Source organism: Poeciliopsis prolifica, unplaced genomic scaffold, assembly GCF_027474105.1.
Source record: "Poeciliopsis prolifica strain line A6 unplaced genomic scaffold, Auburn_PproV2 SCAFFOLD005, whole genome shotgun sequence".
Taxonomy (NCBI): domain Eukaryota; kingdom Metazoa; phylum Chordata; class Actinopteri; order Cyprinodontiformes; family Poeciliidae; genus Poeciliopsis; species Poeciliopsis prolifica.
In genome coordinates, this window is record NW_026562380.1 from 7,942,868 (window position 1) to 7,969,294 (window position 26,427).

The window sequence follows — 26,427 nt, forward strand, 5'->3', positions numbered from 1 at the left end:
CAACAAAAGTTGATTAATGCACACAAATTGCTGATACCTTTGACCCTCCTTTCAGGGAGTCAAAACTTGATGGGTCACTTCCATCAAGTTTTAACAAAAAGAAAAATGTGAACATGTTGATTCCTATTTGACACAATACACATAATATACTGCATTATATTATTCTGCTCCAGGTCTTGCTGATTGATGTTGCAAGTGGAGGGGCCAAAGAAGCAGAATGCTTTTTTGCCAAGCTCAATACCCACTGATGGAAAACATGTAAAAAAAAAACAACAACAACAAAAACACTAATTTCCTGAGAGCAAATGCTTTTTGCCTAAAATGTAACATGACAAGTATAATGGAACCAGATAGAGGATGAATTTGTAAATGACAGTGTAAAGTGTCCACCATGGAGAGATGTAATGGTCCATATTTAAAGTTTCAACATATCCAGTATCACTTGAAATTGATTTTGGAATTGATTTTATCACAGTTTATGTCACATTTCTATGTACAAATGTGCTACTAATGCTCTGGTTGAACGAAAAACAATTTCAAGTAACTGAGATGAGAAATCCTTTCAAAACAAAGATCCAAAACTTTGCTATTCTTAGGGTTGTTAGTTATGAGTCTATATATTTCTTGCTCCAAGCTGGAGAGAAGCACCTCCATTTCCAATTTGCCCCTATAGGTTGGCGACTTTGAGCATAAGTGTTCAAGCCTCAGGTAAAACATAAATGTATTTTTCTCAACTGGAAAGCAAAGTAAAGTCATATTTAGGCAGAAAGAGAATGAACAGTTGAAAGAATGCCAGCAGCACAATAAAGTGTTACACTCTGAAGAGTTGTGTGGGAGTTCCTTGGCCTTTGGACAATGCTTTTGACTGTCAGAATGCAGAGCACCTACCATGTTGCATAATTGTAAAATATTGTTCTCTCTGCTTCTGGATTATTGGTATGTCACGGTCTTGTTTAAATGCCCGACCCACATACACAAATCCTGTCAGGAGACAAAAAGAGAAACATATTTATTGTGCAATGAAATATGTAGATGATCTTCGTCCAGGAGAGGTTTTCTGAAGGGTTGGGAGGACTTAGTGTCTGAGCAGAGAGCGAGGTGAGCAGAGAAATATTGCTTAGAATAACCTGGAAAATGAGCCAGGTGTATCAAACTCTGTGTCAAAATTGGGGAAAAATTAATAACCTTGAATTTTTCCTCTCCTTTGAGAAGTTCAAGGAAGGAATACATTGGGCCACAGCGATTCAGAGGTATGATTTACCACGAGGTTTAACACTAAAGCTTTGAGAGACTGACTCATATATGCCAGAAGATTAGCTTGATTGTCTGCAGGTGTGGGGGAACACACCTCCTCAGGTGACACTCTGCAGGATATTGCAGGGTGTCAAGTCAGGATATTGGCATTTACTTCAGATGCAATTAAGGGATGCAACAAGCAGTTTGTCACATATTTTGTTTTGCCTGTCATCAATTAAGGATTGTCATAAAGGTGGCTCACCTTATTTTGAAGGCATCTTGTTCCCAGAGAGAGGTAAAAAGGAATGCTCACATGTGAGCAATTCACCAGCTTTTGCACATCAGACAGAACCTAAAATTATGCATATTTAAAATGGACAAAATTACTCTGTCAGTTTTACTTCTACTTAGCTTTTAAAATAAACTTCTGTCATTCATTGCTGCATGACAAGTGACAAAATTTAGCTGCCATTGTTCAGCTGTTTGGATGATCAAGAATCTAACAAACTTTAGATGAGTCACATTAAAGAAATTATAATCAAACTGAATTGTGTGACCAGAACAAGATACAAGACTGATAGCTTTAATATGTAGGAAACTCTTTCATCCCATTACGTGTGATGGTAATGTAAATCAAATAAACTGGTCATGCAAGACCTGTTCATTTTAATTTTACCCTGTTTTTCTTAAAGTATTGTTTTATTTTTGTCTTTACAAGTTCCTGGACTAGAATCAACAGAGCACCATGAAGTATATTTTTCACCTGCCTTAGTACTTTAAGGCAGACCAAAAATATTTGTCGAAATTATCACTATGTCCTGAGAGTATCGAATGAGATACATAATTTGTGACAAAATCAAGCATATTTTCCTTCTCCCAGTGGTTCTACTGTAATTTGCAATCATCTAACATTCCGAGTCACAAACAACCAATCATAGCCAGGAGAACAGTTTCATCACCATCTGTCATGATTGTTTAAATGATGCTCACACCCTCATTCACACAGCGTGTACCATCATTCTAGCTCAAGATTGTCGATCTGTTGCAGATGTCCTAATTACAGAGAAACGACCTTACAAGAAAACTTTAAATGTCTTAAGTTGTCAGCAGACTATGAGGGAGGAGGGCTGCAGCAAAGAGCAAGAAGGAGGGACCTCTAGGATGTGCTTGTTCAAAATTTCTAATTGTCATTTTCATGTCATTTTCACCAAACAAAATCTTTATTTCCTGTAAAATATGTGAAAATCTGAGAGGTCAAAAACAGTTTTGTATACTTAGGTATTAACAAAATGTTATTAGTATCTAAAAACTAATGTATTTCTGCTGTATGACTGTCTACTAAGAATGCAACTTAAAAGGGGTGTTTCTGCTTCCAGTCAGATGTGGGCTGCTTGTGCCACATCTTTTTTTTTTCATTTTGTGTCTTTTCCAGCTAGATGATCTTGTGGCAATTTTTTGACATCTAAGCCTTTCCTTTGTTGGATTCTTATTTTCTATCCTTCCTCTCTGCAGGACTAAGACATTCAGTGAACAGCTCTCCGCTCAGCTACAGAAACAATGAGGGGAGCCCTATTAACTCCTAAACCCTAACTGAAATAAAATATGGCATTTTCCTACCTTCATTACTGTCTGAAACTTCATTTTATAATACCATGAAGAAAAATTTAACTCATCAAGTTCTAGTTGAATTGATGTTTTCACTATACAAAGATGTTTTCACTATAAAAAGTGAAAACCTCAGTCTGATCATGATTCAAATGATAACATCTTCACTGCGGATTTGGTTAAGCCAATCCAGTCTGCTGTGATTCTATCATCATTGCCTCAGAGGCTCTCTGCGGTTCTTTATCTTCCTGAGCTTCTTCCTTGTTCCTGTTGAGTAAAGCTGAGAAATGAGACTAGAAATCAAACCTTAGAGGTTTATTGATTAAAATATATCTTTTGGCAATAAGCATTTAATTGAAAGTTGGGTACACTAATGCGAGATAAAGCCAACATTTTTTCTGTCATTAATTTTTACTTTGCTAAACATAAAGAGTCCTTGGCAGTATCTCCTAACTTCACAGGATATGAGAATGTAATGTCTGCTGCTGCTGTTGCTGGAAACTGCTCCATTTCAGTCATGATAAAGTGTTGCCATCAGATCTGTCATCTGTCTATCACATGGGTGATTCTGCATTACCCTCCAGATCCCTACCTACCACAGCCTTGCATCTTCCCTTTACTGTTGACCAGCTTACATGTCCCAGCTGAAGAATAAAAACATTTCCACATTATGATACTATGCCTCCCCTCACTATTGTCATAGCATATTGATTAGTTGTTATGTGAGCTGTTGGTTTGCCTCTATATACACCACTTTGCATGTTGACTAAAGTCCAGTTTTCTTTTAGTTATCCTGTCTACAGCTTCTACTTAAGAGAGTCTGATCATGCTTGCCTTGATGATCCTTCCTTGATGACGATGCTGTCTTCTCATGTTCTTTACGTTGCAAGTTTTTCTGAACTCCCTTGTAAGACCCACAAAGACTGCTGAAGTCCACTGAGTGTTACACCAGAGTGCAGAACTCTTGCATTTGAAGATTTGTCAAAACCCAATGACACATCAAGAGAAAATCAATTAGATCTTCTTTTAGAGTACATTCATTAACTGTTGAGTGCCATCTTCAGTCCAGAGAGAGGTTGAAATCACAACAGTAACCGCTGCACTGACAACTTTTTATGGACTGTCTGGTTCTCACTGCATATCTTTCAGAATAGCAGCCGAAGTGACAGAATGGTCATATACAGACTTACAGGAACTGCTGGCTCCCTCTGATCTACAACTTTCCAGAGAACTAACTTTCTGTCACAGTGTCACATCTATAACTCACTGACTTCAAGTGAAATAGAAAGATCGTGGCAGCTGTATCAAAGGACACATTAGTGTGGCTCATAATTTGACACAAAATATTTTGGTAACTACGCTACAAAGTTTCAATGTTTCTTGCTGTCACAGCATGACATATAAATAAAAGGGGCAAAGGGAAAGTTATGGAACTGAAGCTTGCGTATGCACTGCTTGTAGAAAGGGATAAACCATTGGAGATGTGGAGGTCACAGAATTGAATAAATAATTTAGTACACCATCCTGTGATGTAAGAAAAACATCCACTGGCTCATTGGCTCAGAATTACTGCTTTAGTGCCCTCCATTTGTGACAAAAATTTGAAAAGCCTCCAGATAAATGTATTCACAATTTCTGTGGCATAATCTCACAACAGAAAATTAATTAATTTGAATATATTTATTCATTGGGGGAATAAATCCCACGTTGCAACAATAAACATGTTTTAACCAAGTCATTGCTGCAGTCATTGGCATCTCAAACCATTCTTATAAAACCAGTTTACTGAGGGACTTCTCACATTTGACCTTTTAGGTTTGTCAGTACATTTATATCATTTTATTTACTTATACTTTCTATACTTAGACTTGCTATTTTTTGCCCCATTTCTCCTCCCTTTTCATGAACACTATTTAAATGCCTGCAGTCAAACCAATAGCTAAAGGGGCTCATGGCAATACTAACTTCTCACTGTAATTGGAGTCTGATTGGTGTTTTCACATGTTATTACCAAAGCTTTCAATTAGGAGATAAGTAGATAAGTGGCAAGATTTGTCGCCTGCTGATTTTTTAAGAAGCTCATCAAAATATTCCTCCAAATCAGCCCAGAAACTGTTCATTGGACACAGAATAAATCTCATAGGTATGTCTATCTTCCGATACGTTTTAATAGCACTCTTCCAATTATTCACTACCGTTCTTAACTAGGTCAGCCTAATGTGTATGTGTTGCTTAGCCACTTCTTGGCCAGCCTTCTTTTTAATCCAGACCTGATGTTCAGAAGATACCAAAAGGCCAAAAACACGAGCAGAAGTGGAGCTTAGATTAGGTCAGAGGTCATTTCCAACCTCCACTTTCTCATTAAAATGATTCAACATGCATAAATTAATCTGAAATGTTATTAATAATTAATATAAAACCAAGCAAAACTGGATTAACATCACAACTAAACTGTCTTGTCTTAAACTTAATTGCAGATTTTTACAAGAGATATTTCTTATTTTATAATGATGCCATGCTGTATGAGGGAGGCTCATACAGCATGTAAAATACATTTATAAGAAGATCTATCTTTAAACTTTCCTTTGGGTCACCAAATATATTAATGAAAACAGATACTTATTGATTTTTCAATATCAATATTTAATTGATATTGAAGTATTATTATTTAATAAAATGCATCATAAACTCCTCTTAAGCAAGAGCTACTTTTCTGTAGTTAAACAGATCTGTGTCAAATCTGAATTACTTTATGGCTCTGTTTTTGTAAAATATATAAATGTATTACACAATGTCCTCTTTTCAAGAGATGTCATGACAATCTTCATCTGTAAATATTGAATTTCAACAACATGCTTCTATGTTTCGCTGATTAATGAAGAAACAACTATCACATTTCTAAAACCTTTTCAAGTTGACAATACTTCATCTTAATATGTCAGAAGAAAGCATTAAAAATTAAGCAGACACCAGCCGACAACATCTTTATTCTGTATCAAAAGAGTTGTTTGACTTATGGCAGATTCATTATCTCTTTTTATCATTTACTGCCAGCAACTGTTAGCAGTCATACAAAATTATTCAATTACTTATTCTGATAAATTGTAAATCTGTTCCTTAATCTTTCAAATTTTGAGCAGATGACTGTTTGCTGGAGAAACAACTTATGTAATGCTTTACATACACATTTCAAACACTTCCATGTTCCTGTCAGTTGCACCAAACGATGTCCCTGCTTCTTTTCCAGTCAGACCAAGCTGCTCGTCAGACTCTTTAATGTGCAGCTCACAAACCGAGGACAGACCTCTTCTTTCTGCCGTCGTCTTATCTTCCATCAATTTCTCTTTTGGATCCATAAAGGTATCCGTCCGCGCTGCAAGTCTGGTATTTTCCACCTGGAATGAAAGAGGATATATATTTGTCTCTATGTCAATGCTGTGACAGTGATGCAGGCCAGGGGCAAATGGACAGAATAGCATTGTTGTGATCATAATCTCCTTTTGACTTTAGTGTGCATGACCAAATATCACTGATTATTGAAAAAATCTCAGTAACTACTTATAACTAAAACAAATTTATAAGATCTATCTTTCAACTTTCCTTTGGGTCACCAAATATATTAATAAAAACAGATACTTATTGATTTTTCAGTACCAATATTTAATTGATATTGAAGTATTAATGATATGAAGTATTAATATGGGAAAAATAACCATATGCTATGAATAATATGTAAAGAAAACATGATCTAATGTTGTTTAATACTCTTCATTTGCATAAATAAGCTAAGTCATTATATAACAATCAATATAATATTCATTATATTATTTTGAATATAAAATACAAAACTGTTAAGATATTACATATTTGCTCATTTTCACTTGGGCATGTCTCTTTGATTTAGAACATTTCTTGATCCCAAACACAATTTTATTTAACCGAATAAAACTTTGAGGATCCAAAGTTGTGCTTCCATTTCTGTTTTCCAAAAGAAAAAACACTGATTCTTGTTTGGTGTTTATATGACTGAGTTTTAGGCTTATCAACAAAATGAAGTTGCTCCAAGCTGATGTGGCATTTGAGAGACTCACAGATAAAATCTCTTATTCTGCACAGCATCTTCATCTAGCTGTTGCAATTTGAAATAAACTGCTGGCAAAGCTCTTAAAAACTATTGGCACTGAGCTTTTTGAAAAACTCATATTGATTCCACACGTTGGAAGAAATGATCAATAAAGAGTCATTATTCTGGGGTCATTACAAAGTTTTATTCATGCTGTGCACAGAGCTTTGAGCCAGAGAAAAGAAAATTGTCTCATACTAAAATTAAAAATGGTGCAAACAGAAAACATACCATACTTCTCAAACATTCCTCTCCTTTTTTAAACTTCTGCGAAAAACCTGCATGTTTCTCATTCATACTTTCCCACCATTTGCTGTTTTCCTGTTTATTTGAAGTTTGTGTAGTCAGCTCATTAATTTTCAAACTTATAGCAACGTGTGAATTCATGGTGAGGTTAGAGTTCTGTCTCTGTACAAGGCACAGTCTGACAGGTGACAGGCCTTGTGACTGAACAATAAATATTGGTTTCATTGTGGGAGAAAAGATAACTAGAATTGACTTTGAACTGAACAGAGGAGGCAGCTTTAGCATTATTGGAAGATGTGCTTTTTCTTACCACCTGCTGCTTTCTCTTTCTAGGGCCAATTCTCTGTTTAAAAGCACCAAACCAGGCTGAGAGCTGCTCAAGTACAAAAAATATTGCATGTTTTTAGTCATTTATTTATTTACTTGTTAATGTTTAGAGTAATCTTTTCAAATACCAAATTGTCATTGGGCCAAACATGAAGAGCATTTACAAAAATATATTCTTCCTTTCCAAAATCTTTACTTTGTGCAGGTGTTACTGACTGTTGTTTTCAACACATGCTAGGACTCACTGTGTGCTGAAAAATGTCATCTCTTTATCTTCAGCTAAGACACCTGAAGGTTTTCATTTAAAACTGATATTTTATCCACCTTGACATAACTTTATTCCATCTAAAATATAAAAAACAAACAAGCAAAACAATGTTAGCACAGTTGTGCTGATCACCTTGTGCTCTTGTGCAAAATACCCTTTGGCACTGAAGACAGTAAACTCAATCTCGCAAAGCTGTAGCTATTCTTGCACAGAAGAATAGGCAAAAATATCTGTCTCAATGTAATGCATGTATGCATTTCTTTAATTTGTGGAGCCTAAATTTGACACACTTTACCGCTTTTGGAATTCTCCCTATTCACATAAAAGTTAGCACAAAAAGCATGAAAGCAGAAAGCCTTAAACAGTGCAGAGACCAACAATTCAGTAATTGGGAGACTGTGTGGAGACTGTTATACAAGTTTATGTCACCTCATACAGATTGAATTGTAACATTCCTGACAAAGGCTTTTATTTTAATTTAGAAGTATGTAAAAGCAAATTTTCACCAACATCTGCCTAATGTGTTGATTGTACAACAAGGGAAGCAAATTAAATAACCAAAAATAATTTAATAAAAATGTTTTGAAGATAGCCTATAGTTGTATTTAGTACCAAGATTCTTTACAAAATTGTGAAGTGAAGAAATACAGCCTTGAATTAAACAGAAAATAAAATGATTCCAGTCACCAAGGTTCAACTCACATAAGGACTACAATAAAAAAACCTCAGAGATGACTGGACCAAGGTACATTTCTTTCTTTTGAATGTTTTATTATATTTTCTAATACTTCTGTCTTGTTTTTGTCACAAATAAAGCAGGTTAGTAAACACAGTAGAACATTTTAAACCTTGGGAAAAGTGAAGGCAATAAAGGTATTGACAAATTTCCAATATCTTAACAGATGTTTTCTTGAAAACACCGTATGAATGTATTTATTTCTCTGAAACAGTATTGAGGGCAACGTTTTGTTTTGCTTTCACTGAAGCAAAAGTTGAGATATTTTCTGACTATTTGAAGTAACATATTTTGATAAGAGGGAATTAGTGTTTCCTTCTTTTTCTTGCACATTGCTATGTTTACAGGTTGCTATTAAATGAGCTTAATTTGTCTCAGAACTTGACGTGTCTACAAGACACTAAACCTGCTAATTATTCACAAGCCGTATCTTAAAGTAACAACAAATCATAACTAAGTAAAATGTGAGAAACACATTTTTTACATATGTCGTGAATTTAATTGACTTTCCCTTCTCTGCAGCAACAGTATCGTGTCAAGAAGAAGCACATTTGAAGAATTACATAACACTTACTAGGCTTGGGGTCACAGTAATTATGGTTGTTTTATGGATAAATATCACAACATATTTTGTTCTGTAGGTTAAAGTACAACTGGGGGTGTGAAAGAAACACGAAGCTCTGCCCACTCACACCAAAACAAGTTAGATTCACTTGTTCAAACTTTGATTGCATTTTTTATTCACCTGAATACTCTTTAAACTTTCAGTGAAGTAATTTTTTATTTCTGCTCACAGTTAGGTTTAAAATTCAAAAGAGAGGGACCCTGGACATCCTTCTACCTTCAGAGTAAATTCCCCCGAGAGACAGCAAACAGAGTGAGTCATGGCTGATGACCCTTTTCTGCTGAGAGAAACCAAGCTCACAGAAGTGTCGAAACACAGAGCAGAATTCAAAACTGGTTCCAAGAAAGAAAACGGTGTCTAGTCCAAATGGAGAAACTCCCTTGTGTCCAATGACAAGGTTGTTTCTGGAGCCCAATCAAGAAGTCTTTCTCTTTTGTCTATGTGTAAATTTAGTTTTTGAAGTTTTTCTTTAGACTTCTTTTTCATATTCAGAAAATCTAAGTCATGTGGACAAACTGTCAGTCAAGAACGAGACAGAGTGAAAGGTCTTTGAAAAAAAAAAGAAAATACTTTTGGCTTAAAATTGTCTGAACAGCAATCCTCCAACTCTTTCTGCATTTCAATGAGGTTTCTCCTTTATTTGTTTCTGTCTTGTGAGCGAATTAATCATTAATTGTGATTACAAATTGGGAAATAGTTGATTGTTTCAGTGCGTAGGTATTAAACCTTAATAAGAATCAAAATTCTTATTAACGTTTTGGGTTTTTACATACATTATTTCTTTCATAATATAAGCAATTTAGGTTTCTTGATGGAGAAATGGTATCCTTCAGACAGATTTGAATGAGACATGAAATTTACCAATTTTACACGTGAATTATAAGTTAGCTTTAGTGAAGCATCATTCATTATTTAAGCCAAAAAGCAAAGTGGGGAAATAGGCAAGTTGATTATACTTTTCAATGCTGTTTCTCCTATTTTTATTTTTTTTACATCAAATGTTTCAAAAGAAGTGATGCCCAAATTTCACTGTTCTTCCCCCTAACAGAATCTGAAAATGTAATTTCTCTGTCAGTGAAGTGATTGGTGATTGTATCTTATTGGTCCGTTGTCTCACACTTTTGCTGCTTCTGCCAAAGACTGTTCTGATTCTATAATGATGAACTCCCTGGACCCACCAGCTATTCTCAGCTCCTGTGCATTCACCTCAACCCTGCACGACGGAGCCACCTCATCTTTTCCTAGGTCCATGCTTTGACAGCTCTGCTGTGAAGCTGCATGCCCAGGTTTCCCTAACTCCTTCAGACCTCTCATCCTTGACTTCAGTGTAATCTGGCTTGATTTTGCATGTCTGTCAGTATTATCTTCTTTGAATCTGTTTCATCAGTCTGAATCATAGAAAGGACCATCTGGTGTTTTTTTCTTAAAATCTGCAGAAACGTTCACAAATTTTTTTAAACACTTTCACCTCAAAACCTCTTTCAAAGTGTTTTTGAGTTAAATATAGATTGCAACATTGAAACCATGGTAAACTACCATCAGTTTACTGATTGCCTATTTACACCACCTGATTTAATGTTTTATTTTCTACGTGACCCAAAACACAACCTTGTCAAAACTGTCATCTGACTGCAGCCTAAATCTACATATTGTGCCACAAAGTCTGGGTGCTTTTGAGAAAGACCTAACCTCTGGGTCCCTATGCTTAATGAATGACACAGCTGTTGTGGTTTCAATTTTTGTCCACTTGAACTTAGCTTGAAGTGGACAAAAAGGTCAGCCTAACACAATGATCAGTCATTGATGTGTCACAGATGTTCTTTGACATAAAATTAAAGTTGTGGCAACAAAGGAAACTGGGCGATGCTGATTTTGCTATTTGTTCAGACATATACATAAATAAGTAATGAGTTTGTAGTTTTTTTAATAAACTAGATTTGTTTTTTCATGATATTATACTTTATTTTTAAAGCCTGTTAATTTGCAGAAGGGGAGAAGCTCAGATTTTCTTGGCTACAAGTTTTATATGTTATATTCTGTGTTAGACAGTTTGAGGGTCTTGAAAAGTTCAGAGCCCTTCTTTATAAGAAGGGGGAAATAATTCTAAACCCTTAGTCTCTTTGTAGAAAGTTTTCTGAAATATATGTGAAAATGTGAGTTTCTATAGTGTAAGCAGAAATGTCACCGTTTTTTACTTTCAACTCCTCTAACCTGTCTTTCCTAGGCAGAACAGAATACCACTTCCTTTTTTTATAGACTCACTGAAGTGAAGTGTGCTTAACATGAGAAGGGAAGGATGTAAATTTAAAAAATTGCATGACAGCAACAAGAGCAGTCACAATTTTCCACCGCTCTCCAGTTGAATCTTTCTGACAAGAAGTTTGGGAAACAAGCCAGAAAATCAGCAGCTTCTGAAGGAAAAATTGAATCACTCTGTGAGCATCTGATGTGAGAGTCAAGGGATTAGAAAACAAACAATATGATGCATCAATGGTTGAAGAAATACTGCTGGAGACTTTTCAGATTTCTAGTAAATGCTGCTGTTCATCTAATTTAAGATTAAATGATGTATGTCAAACAAGAACTTGTGATTTTTTTTTTCAGCCACAAATCTGAATTTATTTCCAGAGATATTTTTTTTCTGACCAACAAAATCTGTCTGTGGAGCAGAAGAAAAACAACGTGTGAGATTTTTCTTCCAAGAAGGCTTTATCAAAATGTAGTTGGGAGTGAACAAAGTGTGAATCAGTAATTAACATTAAACAAAATACTCACTGAATTTGATTCCTTCCAGCTAATTAATAGAAAAGGAATGTTTGGCTTTAAATTAGATTTAAAATTGATTGTATTTTGAATTTGGTTAATCATTGAGATCGTATCTTCTTTTTCGTTCCATTTCTCATCTTCCAGCTCAAAATGTGTGAAAAAAATTTAATATTTGGTTTCACGTAACCCTGTCTGTTTCTCCATCTCCTTCAAGCCTTTTAGTTTTTTGCTTAAGCTCTTTCTGTGTGGTTATTATGTTTTGTCTTTCAGTTTTTCGCTATCGTAGAGTCTCAAAATTCGAGCCAATAGAATACCACATAGAGTGGTGATGTGGCTGCCTTCTTTTGGCAGTAATCACAGAAACACATTGTAAGTGTAACTGACAGAGCAGGGCCCAAAATAGGAAAGAGTAGGCAGCAGATAAGCTGACTAACATCTGCAAAATGTGCCACATTGCCAACATTGTGTTTTACTATGGTTGGTACTACGGTTGATGAGTTTATTTGCAGTGCAGGCAATGTTGCCTCATACTGTGGAGTGTCAGTGACTTGATAAACTAGAGAGAAAATGTTCATCTCACAGTCTACAGTGTAACATCAGAATAGACAAAAACATCTTTCTGATACTTATTATTCTGTATGTTTTATATGTATTAGAATTAAAGAAGCATTTTAATCATTATATTATGAAATATGTATGAACTGTTGATAATGATCTCTGGTAAAAACAAAAAAATTCCTCAACCTTTCTAAGATTGCTGTCTGAGATGTGTAATTAAACACTTGTACGGTTAACTTTCTTGAGACTTGAGTTCTTATTAGTCAACTGTGGCTATAATCCCGTGTGATGTGTTGTTCTGGGAATCCTGTCAGCCAAATATGCCAGCAAATTAGCTACTTAACTGCAGAGGTACATCACTTCAGCTCTGGCATTAGAATGCATATGCACAATACCTCGTGAGTGTCTGTAATCAGATGCATCTTCCTGGCTTTGTGTGCAAATAAAGCAATAAGCCTAATCAACCAGAGCTCACTTGTGTAGTCACTCATATTGTCAAGACCATGAACAATAAAAATACAAATTCAGAAAGTCAACTCTGACCAAATCTGCATCAGCCTTGATATCTGTTGTCACGGTAAAAAGAAAAGTACAGCTTTTGTCAGTTATAAATAAGGTCAACATACAAATGTTGAGGTTTTTCTCAGGGTTCTGAAATCATTTACATAAAATGAAATATGACAATTCAAAATTACGAACGACAGATTTCAACTTCAATTCAATTCACAAATTCTTTCTCTCCCGAAGGGGATATTAAATGTTACCATAACTGATTTCATGCAAGTCTCCTCAAAGAGTTGTTGTGGTGATGCGTTGGGGAGAAAAATCTCATGTAGTCCGGCAACCAGGGATGGAGTGAGGCAACAAAACAGCCCTGGACTTTGACTTAGTGACCCACAACGGTATAATCATGACTTACTACAACACACCATTTTGATTACACTCATGTTGATGAATGTGCCGTTTATGATTCCAGTTCTGCTTTCCACATTTGAAGGGATTTTTTACAGTGGGTTTGGCAGACATGCTGTCAAACCCACTGTTGGTTTGTGTATGGTTTTCTTCACAGTATGTGAGCCACTGTCAGTGTCATCTTTGTGTTAAAGCACCTTTGCCAGAGATCCTGTCTTCTTCTGAAAGTGGCTTTGACTGTCTGACTAGGGGGTGTATAAGGTAAGGTTGAACTGGCGTGGGCTGATCTTGTTCTGCATCCATGATGCCTTTTTCACCTTATGTCAACTCTAAAATTTTGGGTTATAACTCAAGTATTTTTTAAATTTAATGGATTCTGAACAATAACATTAACAAAAATGTCATCAAAACAGCTATCTGAAACTTAAACTTATGAAAAATATATTCAGCAGAGTGTAAAAGATCATGTATGAAGCAGCACAGCTTGAGCTGCTATGTTTTCTCAGGTATTTCAAGGATGAAAACCAAATCTACATTGAATTTGCTTGGGGAAAATGTTAACTATAACAGTAGATGATTCTGATAAAGTTGTCAAACTGTCTGTTAAAACTTTAGAGTGAGCAGAGAGCAAACTTTTTGAAACAAGCCACTTAGTTAGTTGATGAGTACAAAGAGTAGTTACCTTTAGCCACATACCTCACACTGACATTAAAGCTGGGCTCCTTCCAAAACATCCTATTGTTTGATCTATCCTGTATTAAATGACACTGGTGTTACCCCTGATTGTGGAAAGTTTCAAAGGAAGATGTTTCTACAGTAAAAAGTCTGGTGATATAGTAGCTGATAGTTCTACTTTATCTAATTAAAATGCATTGGATTAACTAATCCGCACGTATCTTTTAGATGGGCAAACAAACATGCAACCATGTGTGTTCACATGCTGTTTGTGTTCAAAACTGAAGTACTGACATACACAGTAATCTCAGAAGAAGTTTCACTTCTGTCTTTCCTGAACATAAAACAACACAGTAATGTGTTTGCTTTGTGTTTTGTGAGTGCCCAGAATTCACCTGCACCAGGTTCCAATAACAGTTGAGACGTTACTGCACTCCCTAATTATGCTACAGGCTAAACAACACATGCTGTTGATCTTTGTGTATCACAAGAAGAGAAAGCAGGAGGGAAAAAACATCCCTCCAAGTTTTGACCCCAACAGATCAATTTTAGATTTGTTTTCATTCCCCAACAAAACGTCTATTAACTGAAGGTGGACATAGAGCACATTCTGCACACTGCGTATATAAAGTGTGGATTGGTCACAGTGGACAGTGGACACAGTCCACACATTCCAGATAAGGGGATTGCTCTTTCCTGGGCAGATTTCCTCATTCCTGGTCCTCAGACACAACTGCCCAGCAATCAAGTGTGCTTTGATTCAAGTGATAGCATTAGCTCCTGCCAGCCAACACCTGCTGCAGAGGCCTGTTCATCGCCCACTTATTCAGATCAGGTCAAAAAGAAAACCCCGAGGCTCAGGATTGAGAAACACTACTCCTAGACAATGATGATAAACAAACAAAAAATACATTCCTTACAACTGACATGACTCATAATCCTTCTATATCAAATCCCCAGCCTGTCCTCAACCTTGAAGATGTTGTGTACTCAGCTTGTTCGGTGATACCTGCTCATTGTCAAAATGCTAATTCTAACATGTTTGACATGTTTAAGGTGAATTTTTGAAAAGGTTCTGGAGCAATAACAAAATAACTCAATTTCACTGAGAATTAATCTCAGCTCCCTAACTAAATTGGCTTTTGGTATTATAATCTCTTTATAGGAAGTTCTTTCCTCAAACATCCTGCTTGGACTCTTGATTACCAAATTGCTGTAGTTTCTGCTCATCATTCAGAGACACTGGGCTTTCCTATCCTAGATCCCGATGAAAGTTGTGGTTTTTATACCTCACAACAAAACAAATGATGGATTTACTAGCTGATGCGATGAACTTTAAAACTTATATTCTGTGGTTTACTCAGACAGGCTGATGGCACCAAATAAAATCTCAGGATGCCAACATGGCTAGAGCCAGCCCTGCTCCATGTAAAGCAGTGTCTTTGTTTTATGGATACTTTGCACATCTCCACTCAGAGATCATAAAATATGCAGTCTGAATCAGTGTCAGGGTCAGGCACCTCGTTATTTTAATGTAAAGGAACAGAATCTCCTCTCATTTACCATGACAGTCACCCGAGCAACTGATATCTGAACCTACAATTTGCTCCACCAAGTGGATCTACATATTGTTGCCCTCTACTATGATAGAACTACTAAACTCAGCAGTTTATGTTTGATATGCCGCATAGTGATGCTCAGAGAGAGAAGAGAAGGTTCATTAGTTTAAGTAAGGAAGGAGTCTGGTGAATTGTGCTTTTTCTTACCACTTTATCCCAGCATACAGGTAGTTGGTACTAAGTTTCTCAAACACTACTCCAAATAGGGCAGATATAAAAACAAAAGTGTTTTCTGTCACTCAAAATGAGTCCCAGATTTGTATTTTTTTCTTCATCAAACTCATCATAAATCTCACCTTTTTCCTATCAGGCATGGCTTGCTGAAAATACTTTCTCAAGGAAATCGATTTAAACCGATCTTCAATCTCCTCTGTAAGTCTTGGAATAGCCGACATCGGACGAATCATCCCAGGTTTTGTCTAGTCAAGAAGAACAACAATCTGTTACGGGCAGAGTTTTAATATACCAACATTTACAAGGTGAAAGATTTTGCACCTTTTCGACATCTGTTGGATTCCTTTGCTTATTGGCAGATGGATGCAGGCTGCACAATGATGCCTGAATAAAAAGAAAGCACTGAATGCTTGTTGGAAATAATGACAGAAGATTGAAAGCAATAAAGAATATACCGTATGCACAGCTACAGTAGTTGTTTACTTCATTCTTGGTGTGTGCATTTCTAGAACACAAACTGTTTAAGAAAAACATGTAGGCCTCCTATTTATGCATTGATTGTGTGAACAAGAAAAATAACTTAATAGCACTGCATTATTGTGTATTTAAGAAATAGTTACATGTAAAAACACAAGAGCTATTTTATATTCTTTTTCCTGTACGCCTGTTCTGATGATATACATATGAAATATAACAATGTCAATTGGATTTTGAATGAAAGTTTCAGCAGACACTCCAGTTATGTATTTTATCAATTTAATATGCATGAATTCCCCAACAGTGTTTTTGTGGGAGCGAATGTATATTTATTGACAAAATATACTTCACTATTAGAAATTAAAATGTAAAATGCAGTGGAATCATAATGTCAAAAAATTACATCCACAGTGTATTTAATAAAGAAAAAATTATTTTTCGGGACATTTTAAGGGCCAAATCATGAATATAATTGATGAATATTTTCTTCCTACTTTCTGTGTCTATACTAAGACAAAATAAATTTTTCCTCATGGGTATTCTCACCTCACTCATTGGAAACCATTTTTGCATTTGAAAAGTTCTTTTACATTTATTGTGTCAAGGTAAAGATTTTGGTTTTACCTACCAGCTCTTCCCTTCAGAAGAGAGCTTTTTTTTTATGTAGGTAACATCATTATTTCAAATAATGTTGTTATAAATGAGCTTTCCAAAATATATTCTATGTTCTAATTTAACAGTCCTAAATTCAGTGGGAAAACTAATTAGGGACTGATATTGTATAAAATAAATAAGTAAATAATAAAATACAAGCAGCAACAAGATGCTGCAGAGCTTCTGTTGGGAGTAACACCTTCAAATAAATGAAAAGAAAAACAGTCAATTACTCACATATTTGGTTTCACGGCCCAAGGATTTGGAAAATGAAGGTCTGTGCTGAAAATGAAAAAGTAAGGTGTAAAAAAACAATCTGGTGTGAAAATGAGACATGCTCCACCTAACAATAAGTAAACGAATTTTCAAAAATGTAATATGCAATATACATATATATATACATATATAAATACCCTTCTCACCCACCGCGGGTGGTTCTTATCCTCTGAGCTCGGGTCCTGAGGAGCTTAAGATTTCTGCTCAGCAGCAGAAAGAAGACATTTTGGAAAATGCTCCACAACTCAGAGCCTTGCATAGATGTAAGCTTTTTTGTTGGGAACATTGAAACCCAAAATGTTTCAATTACGGCACAAGAACGTGACGAGGCAGCTTCCTTGAAAGGGGAAGGTTATTCTGACAACACGCTGATTTCTACGACACAACTGGTCACCAAAGAGCAATTCATCTTCACACCGCAGGAGACACTGGATCAAAAAGGAAGAAGTCTAAACCAATAAAAATTGGAAAAATTTTTATTGGTTTCAAATAATATTGTTATAAATGAGCAATATTGGAAAACTATACCTTTCTATATATATAAGATATACATATATAGATAGATAGATAGATAGATAGATAGATAGATAGATAGATAGATAGATAGATAGATAGATAGATAGATAGATAGATAGATAGATAGATAGATAGATAGATAGATAGATAGATAGATAGACAGACAGACAGACAGACAGACAGACAGACAGACAGACAGACAGACAGACAGACAGACAGACAGATAGATAGATAGATAGATAGATAGATAGATAGATAGATAGATAGATAGATAGATAGATAGATAGATAGATAGATAGATAGATAGATAGATAGACAGACAGACAGACAGACAGACAGACAGACAGACAGACAGACAGACAGACAGATAGATAGACAGATAGACAGATAGACAGATAGATAGATAGATAGATAGATAGATAGATAGATAGATAGATAGATAGATAGATAGATAGATAGATAGATAGATAGATAGATAGATAGATAGATAGATAGATAGATAGATAGATAGATAGATAGATAGATAGATAGATAGATATGTGTGTGTGTGTCTCTATAAAGATACATAAATCTATATATAGATATGTGTGTGTGGGGGGGCGGGTGTGTGTGTGTGTGTGCATGTGTGTGTGTGTGTGTGTGTGTGTGCATGTCTGTGTGTGTATCTTAAAACACCTTACTGATTTATTTTGTTTATCAACCATGATTTTACGTCTGAATATTTTTGACCCAGTTATGTCTGGACAACCATCTGCCTTCAATCCACAGCACACTGTTTGACACTTTGAGCTGATCTTGTTTCTTCTGAAAGCTACATGAGCCTGCCTCCTTTGATCAAAAATCAATGTGTTTTTTCCTCATACACACCAACCATATAGAGTCAAAATTCTCTTTAATCCCTGTTACAGTTAATACCGCAGGATGAATGAGAATATCTTTCTTACAAAAGTCCAAAGTCCAGTTTTGCAGGAAGTGTTTGCATCTGTGGTAATTTCCCATTTTAATTTGAACTCTGACTGAACATGTATCCTATTTAAGAAACATGCTGCATCCAAGCATATTAAATAAAATAAAAAATCCAAATACTGAAGCCCAAAGCACATAACTGAAATACTGTTTAGAGAAAGATAGCAGCTGGCAGACCCACCATATTAATCATATTAATTCTGGACATATATATTAATTATGTGTGTGTGTATGCGTGTGTGTGTGGGGAGGGGGAGTTGGGGGGGAGATGCATGTTTGTGTGTGTGTATACATTGGGTCCCTTGTCAATGGGTGCCTGATATTTTTATACATTTAGCATCTTTGCTTCAGGCCTTATATTGTGTGAATTACTTGGCATAATTTTAAAAAGAATAATCTGTTTTTGAAAGACTACTAAACTATTCATTTTCTAGAGATGAATGTCATTAGTTATTTTTTTTTGTGAAGGCGGCAGAAATTTAATACAAACACCCACAACAATTTGTGCTTTGTTTGTAAATTATTTCTGGTTTCGCGTAAAACAAAAGCAAAAGTTGTAGTAATTTTCTCACATAACCTCCAACAAATTGACTCATAGTTAAACGTGTGTTTTGACCCAATATCTACAGCACAATTTTACAAATTACCTGAAAATGCTCCTTGGTATTTGAAGACTTGGAGGTTTTCTGGCACTGGGATTAAAGTGTATCAATTATTCCATTAATTCACTTTCAATATTGTGCTTCACAATTTGCTGTTGCATGATTTGGCTTTAATTTCAGCAATCAATGACAGAACTCACTGGTGGACTGGAATTTGCCAGTATCTCATCAATAACTGCGTAAAGGTCCTCTGACTTTTGACGGAGCTCAGCAGGAGAGCACATCTGCAGACAGAATAGGATCATTAACACTTTTGTATGAAGTACGATCCACAAATACAGTAAGAAGCTTTGTTCCCGTTTACTTCTGCATGGGTGTCTGTAGGAGTTCTTCCCATGGAGTTAACGTGGTTCATTTTACTTTCCACTTCTTCATCTATTGCCTTTGAAAACAAAGAAAGAGAAAAAGGGCCAAGTTTCAACCAAAAAGTACAAAATACATCATCCAACAATTATTATCTGTATAAAATCCAAAGTAATGGAAATACATCACTGTGACCATATTCAATCTCTAAGTAGTGAAATTAAAAGCCTGTTTTTTTATTTTTATTTTTATTATGCTACTACGTAAAGCTTATGTATTTTTATAGATCCTTCACAGCGTTGTTTATATTTGTTGCTGTACTCGGAATTTTAGATTCACATCTTTAAAGATGAATAATAATAAAGCATTTATTAGTTTTTCTAAATAGTTCAAGAGCCACCAAACCGCTACAAGTTCAGTGCACTGAAATTGAAATTGAAAAGCAAGGATTTATTACACATGACTGGAAAACAGTCAAGAGTTTATTGGCCATTATTAAATAAGAACTTGAAAGATCACGATGCTAGAGGAAAGCTTGAAAGGTGAAATAAATCAAGGAAAACTGCATACAATTCAACGTTTATTTAATGCTGGGGAGTAATACTGTTCCTTTGTGTTCCTTTTCGTAGATTATCACATAGAAAATATGTAATTTACCAAAAAAGTTTTGGTGAAGTAAAAAGGCAGGGCAATTTTTAATGTGGAAGCAGCAGAAGAAAAGTAAAATCTGTGCTTTCTCCAAGAAATCTTGTAAAGTGACTAAAATCAATGTTCTGGGAAAAATCTTCCTGCAGCTAAGATTTTCAGTGACTAAAATAAATGTATTTCCTCATACAAGGAGTGTTACAAAAAGAAAAACATGCTACAGAATTTCTTCAAGAAACATTTAATTATTTTTTGAGTTTTTTTTCATGTCACAACTCAAAAACTTTGAAGATTTTATTCAAACTTTTGTTTGCCCTGTGACATAAATTAACATATAAATTATTCTTACCAACACTTTGCAAATTTGTTGGGGATTACAAACATCTTCTGGATGTTTGACAGGATAACAGGACTAATAAGAGGGATTAGACTTAAATATGTGAACTCACTTGCTGATCCAAGAGAATAGTGTTTGTTGGTATTGCAGCCAGTGATTTGTAGCTTGACTTAATCTTGTGTGCATGCTGTTTTGGGAGAGGGAGAAGGGAAAAAAAGCAGACAATGAATACAAATTAACCATGAATTATATTTCTGTCATTGTATGAAAGAATATCCTTGTAAAATGTCTGGAGATGCACCTCACAGAGCATTTCAGCTTTGTAACTCACCCTAAAGCAAAACTACATAAAAATGTTCCAAATTAATAAAAATAAGAAGCAATCAAGAAAATGAATCTACTTATGATAAGAGGAAACGTGGAAGATGTTGCTCTCATCAGATGAGACCAAAATAAAAAAATTTGGCCCATGTGTGGAGGAAAACTAACAACACATTAATCTTGACAAACTCCTTCTCTGGTGACAAACAGTGGCAGTATTATGATATGGGGATGCTTTTCCTTGTCATGAACATTGTAGCGGCTACAAGTTGAAGGGCAGAAGGAGATACACTAAAATACAACCAGAGGTACAATGTATAAAGTAAGTGTGTATTGGAATAACCCTGTCACAGTTCAGACCCAAATCAGTTTGACTAATTGGTGCTATTTCTGTTAATTGCTGTAAGAAGCAGAGTCTACAAATTACTGGTTCAGGGGAGATTAATTATGCATACAGGCTTTTTCAGATTTTAATTTAATGAAAAGAAGGAAATTATAACAAAATATTTTGATTTTCTTCTGCTGTAATGTGAGAAATTGTAAAAAAGAAAAAAAACTGAAAAAAAAAGAAAAATTAAGGACTTTAAATCCTTTGCCTGGCCCTGTGTGTTAGGCATTTCGTCCATCATCCAAAAACAGACATTACTAGATATGCTGCATTATTTTAGTTCATAAATCCAAAGTTTTGACACCAAACAGCTTTTCCAAATGTGTGGTCATGAGCACTGATGTGGAAACTTGTGCAGACAGACATCTAAATACAGAGAACAAAACCTGACATCCTAACAGCAGACAACAGCTCATTTTAATCACACAGCATGAGACAACAGTGTGAGCCAGGAAAAGAAAACAACACCATTAGTGCATCAAAGTCATGCTTGTGATAGACAAGGACACTACCTTTCTTTTTTTACCCTCCATGTCACTGCAGTCTGATATTCCACTCCCTGGCCTGGGGGACGGCGTGGAGTGGAGGGACAAGGAAGGAGAAGAGGTGAGGTCTCTGATTGGTGGAGCAGGAGAGGGTGTGGGTGTGGGCGTAGGTGTGGGTGTACTTGTGGGCGACGTCCATCCGGGAAAAGCTATGGTTGTGTAGCAAAACGGAGACAGACTGCGGGGCTTTGGAAAAGTCTGAGAAGGTGTGGGTCCTCTGGAAACATGGCCGCTCCCCTCTGATGCACGTCCTCCAACCTTTGCTGTTTGGTGTAAATGAGTGAGAGAGGAACGGTTGTTCATAGGTGTGATGTGTGGTGGAGAGGCCTGCAGATGTGGAGGGGAGCCGGGCGGCGATCTCAGCTGCTGAGAGAGCATTTGGAGCCTCCAGAGAGAGGAGTTTGGTTGGCAAGTCGATTTCCGCGGCGTGGAGGTCTCTGGCTCCTTAATAGATGAAGAAGTTGGCGATAAGAGTTTTCTGGAGTTATTATTAATATGGTTCTTGTGGGCCATGGTGGGCCTCTGCTCATGCCGCTTTGAAATAAGATTATTTGTTGTAGCCGCCGTGGCTGGCTGTTCATGCTGTGTCCCAGAAATTAATTTCAAATTTGGAAACAGAGGTGGGGTGGCTTTGGGGAGATTGTTGGTCTTCGCCAGTGGAGGTGACTTTACCTGAGCTTTTCTATGTTCGCCGCTTGTCACCTGAGTTTGAAGACATTTCACATGATGTTTACTTGACTCTGCCATCAAAGAAGCACTGACAACGCCGCTGGGCTCTCGGCAAATGGTGTTTTGACTGTCTACAGAGGTGGAGGAGGAAAGCTGAGATGAAAAATCCAGAGGAATAGAAGCCACGCTGCAGGCGGCTGAGCATGCATTGCACACAGACAGAGTCACAAGGTTAACAGGCCAGCAGGGGGTGTAAGGCCTCTGCAGCGTGGCAGACAGCACAGGAAGACGACCTTTTCTGAGGATGGCGGTGAGGAGGGACAGCCGGGTGAGAGGGGGGCGATGCCGGGACCTGGGGGTCTGCGGACACGTGGAGGAGGACAGGCTGTCACAGGATGAGAAACAGGCCTGAGGAGTGTGAATCAGACTAGAGCCAGGTGCGAGAGAGTGCTTCCTGATCTGAACCACAGCAGGGGAGAAGACTCCAGAGCGGATAGATGAGCACTGAGAAACAGTTCTGCTAAAAGAAGCAGGAGAAGCCACAGAGGAAGGCTGCATGGCATACCAGCCCAGCTCTTTATCCAAGCCCTCTGACAGAATGGACTCTCTGGAGGAAGACGGGGTGGGGAAGAGGTCTGTAGAGTTTACGGGGCTTGGTCTGTCTTCTGGCACAGACACTCTGTTTGCAAAGTAGCCCAAGCTCTGTTCAGAGTGTCCATAGATATTGTGGCGCTGCAGCAAGGGACTGTCTCTGCATTTGTCAGCAACTGTTTCCATAGAGACAGCCGCTATGGTCTCGTGGTCGGGTATATTTTCAGATGGGGCGTCGACTGAAGGAGACACCTTGGTTCGAGAGAGGCTCTTATGATCTGGCAAAGGACTAAACTGGAGAAAAAAATATTACATTTGTGTTATTTTTTACATTTTCTTTCTAATTTTGTTTAGAATCAATACAAGACAAGTGACCAAAGCTATTGGACCTGCAGAATAACATTTTTTACATCTGTCAGTTACAGAGCATGTACATCTGAAAGATCATCTTAAATTTATTGTAATCAGTTAATCATCTTCCTACTACATTTTTAAACAAAAAAGGTTCAAATTAAATGGATTAGAAACTACATATTCATGCCGGGCAATATCAGTAATTCTTCAATTTGTGTAAATTTAACAAAAACTATCATGCAGAATATTTTATTTCTGACTTACTCGTGGTTTTGCCTCCAGCTGGACTGTGTTTCGTTCTCCTTCCTCCAAGACGTCCTTGATAAAGACAATCTCCGCTTTGTAAATGTCTTCATCTGACATGGTCTCCCGGGCTGTCCTCTCCTGGGACACAGCTATGCTCTGACCGGGGAGAAAGCGAAAACATTTATGTGAAACCCGAGAGGAGCTGAGGTGAACTTCATAGAGCCTGGCTGAGCTTCAAGGCTGGGCATGGGTTCACCACAACACATGCCCCAGAAAATTCACATGCCTTGCTGGCATTAATGTAGCAACTCCTTCCATCTGGAGGAGGTGCTGATTTGTTCGAGGCATATTTGTTTTCCTATGTTTCCTATATTTATTATTTGTTTTAGTTCAAGTTTATTTTATGCACAGTGAAATGCATTAAAAATGGCATGCATTAACATTCAGTTTAGTGGAGCAGATTTATAGGATTTACACCTTTGATGTTTTAATAGCAAGTAAACAAGCTTCAAGCCTCGTGAAAGCCTATGTGTAGAATACATAAGCCTTCACACGTGACCATATTTTAATAACTTTCCTCCAGGACCCTTCAAAATGTCCTTTAATTAAGACCCAGATCTTCAAAATAAGACTGTTTTAATGACATCAAAGAGACGTCTTGATTTAATAAAAACAGCTTTCGACCTAAATCTACCAGTGCTATTGACAATTTTGGTCTTCATTTTAGAAACGTCTGAAATTTCATAAATTTCTTGTATATCTTTGAAGGGTCAAATACTGATGGATGTATTCACCATTCAAGCTGAACCTGTCTTTCAATGACACATCTGATGATTAAAGAAAAAACTCAGGGATGACACAATCATTGTTTTGCCTAATAGCCTAATAGGCCATGCCTACATAAGATTTTGTCAACTTGCAATATTTTCCTTCTACTGTATGTCTACTTTAGTAGTTTAAAATAAAATATATTCTCACAATTGTAAGAATACATTCATAAATCAAGCAAAGGCAAAAGTCTGCAGAAAATGTCGTTTTAAAATTAAGAAAAAAATCAATATCTCTTTCATTGGGAAGGTTGTTTGCCCACATCTAGGGAGCTCAAAAGAGCAATAATTTCTAGTGTGCAAAATTATTGCCAAGGACTTCATGGTGATAATCATCCTAAAAATACACATCAGTCGACTGGCAGCTGTCAGTCATCTGAACTCATTTAAAATTTTGTTTGGAGCTCCCTTGCTTTTCTTTAAATAACCAACAGTCAGAGAAATGAAAGGCTTCCAGATGAGAGCTTCCTGGAAGACTGACAATTTATTTTATTTTATTTTTTCATATTAAGCAAGATGGAGCCTGAATGGAGAAAAGTTAATAAAGTCAGTTAATTATTTCTTATGTAATTTGATGCCTGATGGTTTTATGGTTTTTGTATAGTGAGTTGAAAACATAAAAAGTTTTGAAAATGTTACATAGTAACATAAATATTCTGATATTTCTCGACAATGAGAACTGATTTAACCAGTTCAGCTCGACTTGAGGAGGCAAGCCTGATATTATGTCAGGCAACATTGTGAATAAATCATCTTTAAGACTATTTATCAGCAAAAAAAAAGAAAGAAAGAAAGAAAATGGTTGTTGGGCTTACAGCTGCAGTATGTAACTTTTCTGAAAATGACTTTTTTATTTGTGGAAACTGTCACCACTTCTTGACTGTATGGTATGAGACAGATAACCTGAAAAAATAATCAAGCTCCTCTTTCTTCTCCCAGTGCTCCCAATACTTCTAAAAACATCCAATTAAAGGCAGGAGGCAGGTCTTTCCCGTCTTTGATTGGTTGTTTTTGGTTGGGAGCCATTCATTTCTTCAATAAGGAGTAGGCAGAGGAGATCCATCTGTTCACAGACTCTCTGTCTCATGTGGTCACAACATGGTGACAGTTCAACAAATATGTAAAAGTTATATAGTGCAGCTTTAAGATTCTGGTTTTTCATTAGTAATTGCTGGAATCTTTCATTCTTTTGCCTGTTACTGTGAGAATGCTGCATATCATGGCTACTTTGCCTCAGCTCTAGTAATTTTATTAAAGCTTTATAGGGCAATTCTAAAGTGGCTATTCATGTTTTCATTCGGCTCCATTCAATCAATACATGACAAATCCTGAATTTTGAATAAGAAACAAGAATACTATTAAAAAGGTGCTGTTACCACCTGATGAGTTTCCCTACTTCCAAATCGAAGTCAATTTGAAACATCTGAGCAGTAGAAAAGTAATATATATTAATATATATGAACTGTGAATTCAAAGAAATCTTCCTTTGTCTTTTCACCTCAAGTAGTTTCAAGCGCTGAAGGCAGTCTGGGATTCACTAAGAACCAAGAACAATGAGAAAGAACATAGACTAATTTGAAGTGGCACTGTAATTGGACACAGAATTTATACACTTGTCTTACAAAGCTCTTGTCAGAGACATGAATGCAAATTGATGATCTGAACTTGAGAATGCCCTTTCTTAACTTTTTTTTTTTTTTTTTTTTTAACAGGAGCCAGAGGTTTGAAAAACTTTCAGCAGCTGTAACTTTGGGCAGTGAGAAAATATCACAGAGATAAA

General features: G+C 36.4%; 1 protein-coding gene across 1 annotated transcript in view; it reads right to left on the reverse strand.

Annotated features, from left to right (window-relative positions):
* Window positions 1–5,810: 5,810 nt before the first annotated feature.
* Window positions 5,811–26,427, reverse strand: part of mlip (muscular LMNA-interacting protein) — a 30,522-nt gene continuing 9,905 nt past the window's right edge. Inside the window, exons 3-12 of the mRNA XM_055030128.1 lie at window positions 23,839–23,976; window positions 21,928–23,514; window positions 20,819–20,893; window positions 19,726–19,803; window positions 19,562–19,645; window positions 19,407–19,451; window positions 17,239–17,283; window positions 16,192–16,254; window positions 15,993–16,115; window positions 5,811–6,236 (exon numbers count right to left, since the gene is read on the reverse strand). Of these exons, the coding sequence (XP_054886103.1) occupies window positions 6,018–6,236; window positions 15,993–16,115; window positions 16,192–16,254; window positions 17,239–17,283; window positions 19,407–19,451; window positions 19,562–19,645; window positions 19,726–19,803; window positions 20,819–20,893; window positions 21,928–23,514; window positions 23,839–23,976 (2,457 nt within the window). The 3' untranslated portion in view covers window positions 5,811–6,017. The remainder of the gene's footprint in view (window positions 6,237–15,992; window positions 16,116–16,191; window positions 16,255–17,238; window positions 17,284–19,406; window positions 19,452–19,561; window positions 19,646–19,725; window positions 19,804–20,818; window positions 20,894–21,927; window positions 23,515–23,838; window positions 23,977–26,427) is intronic.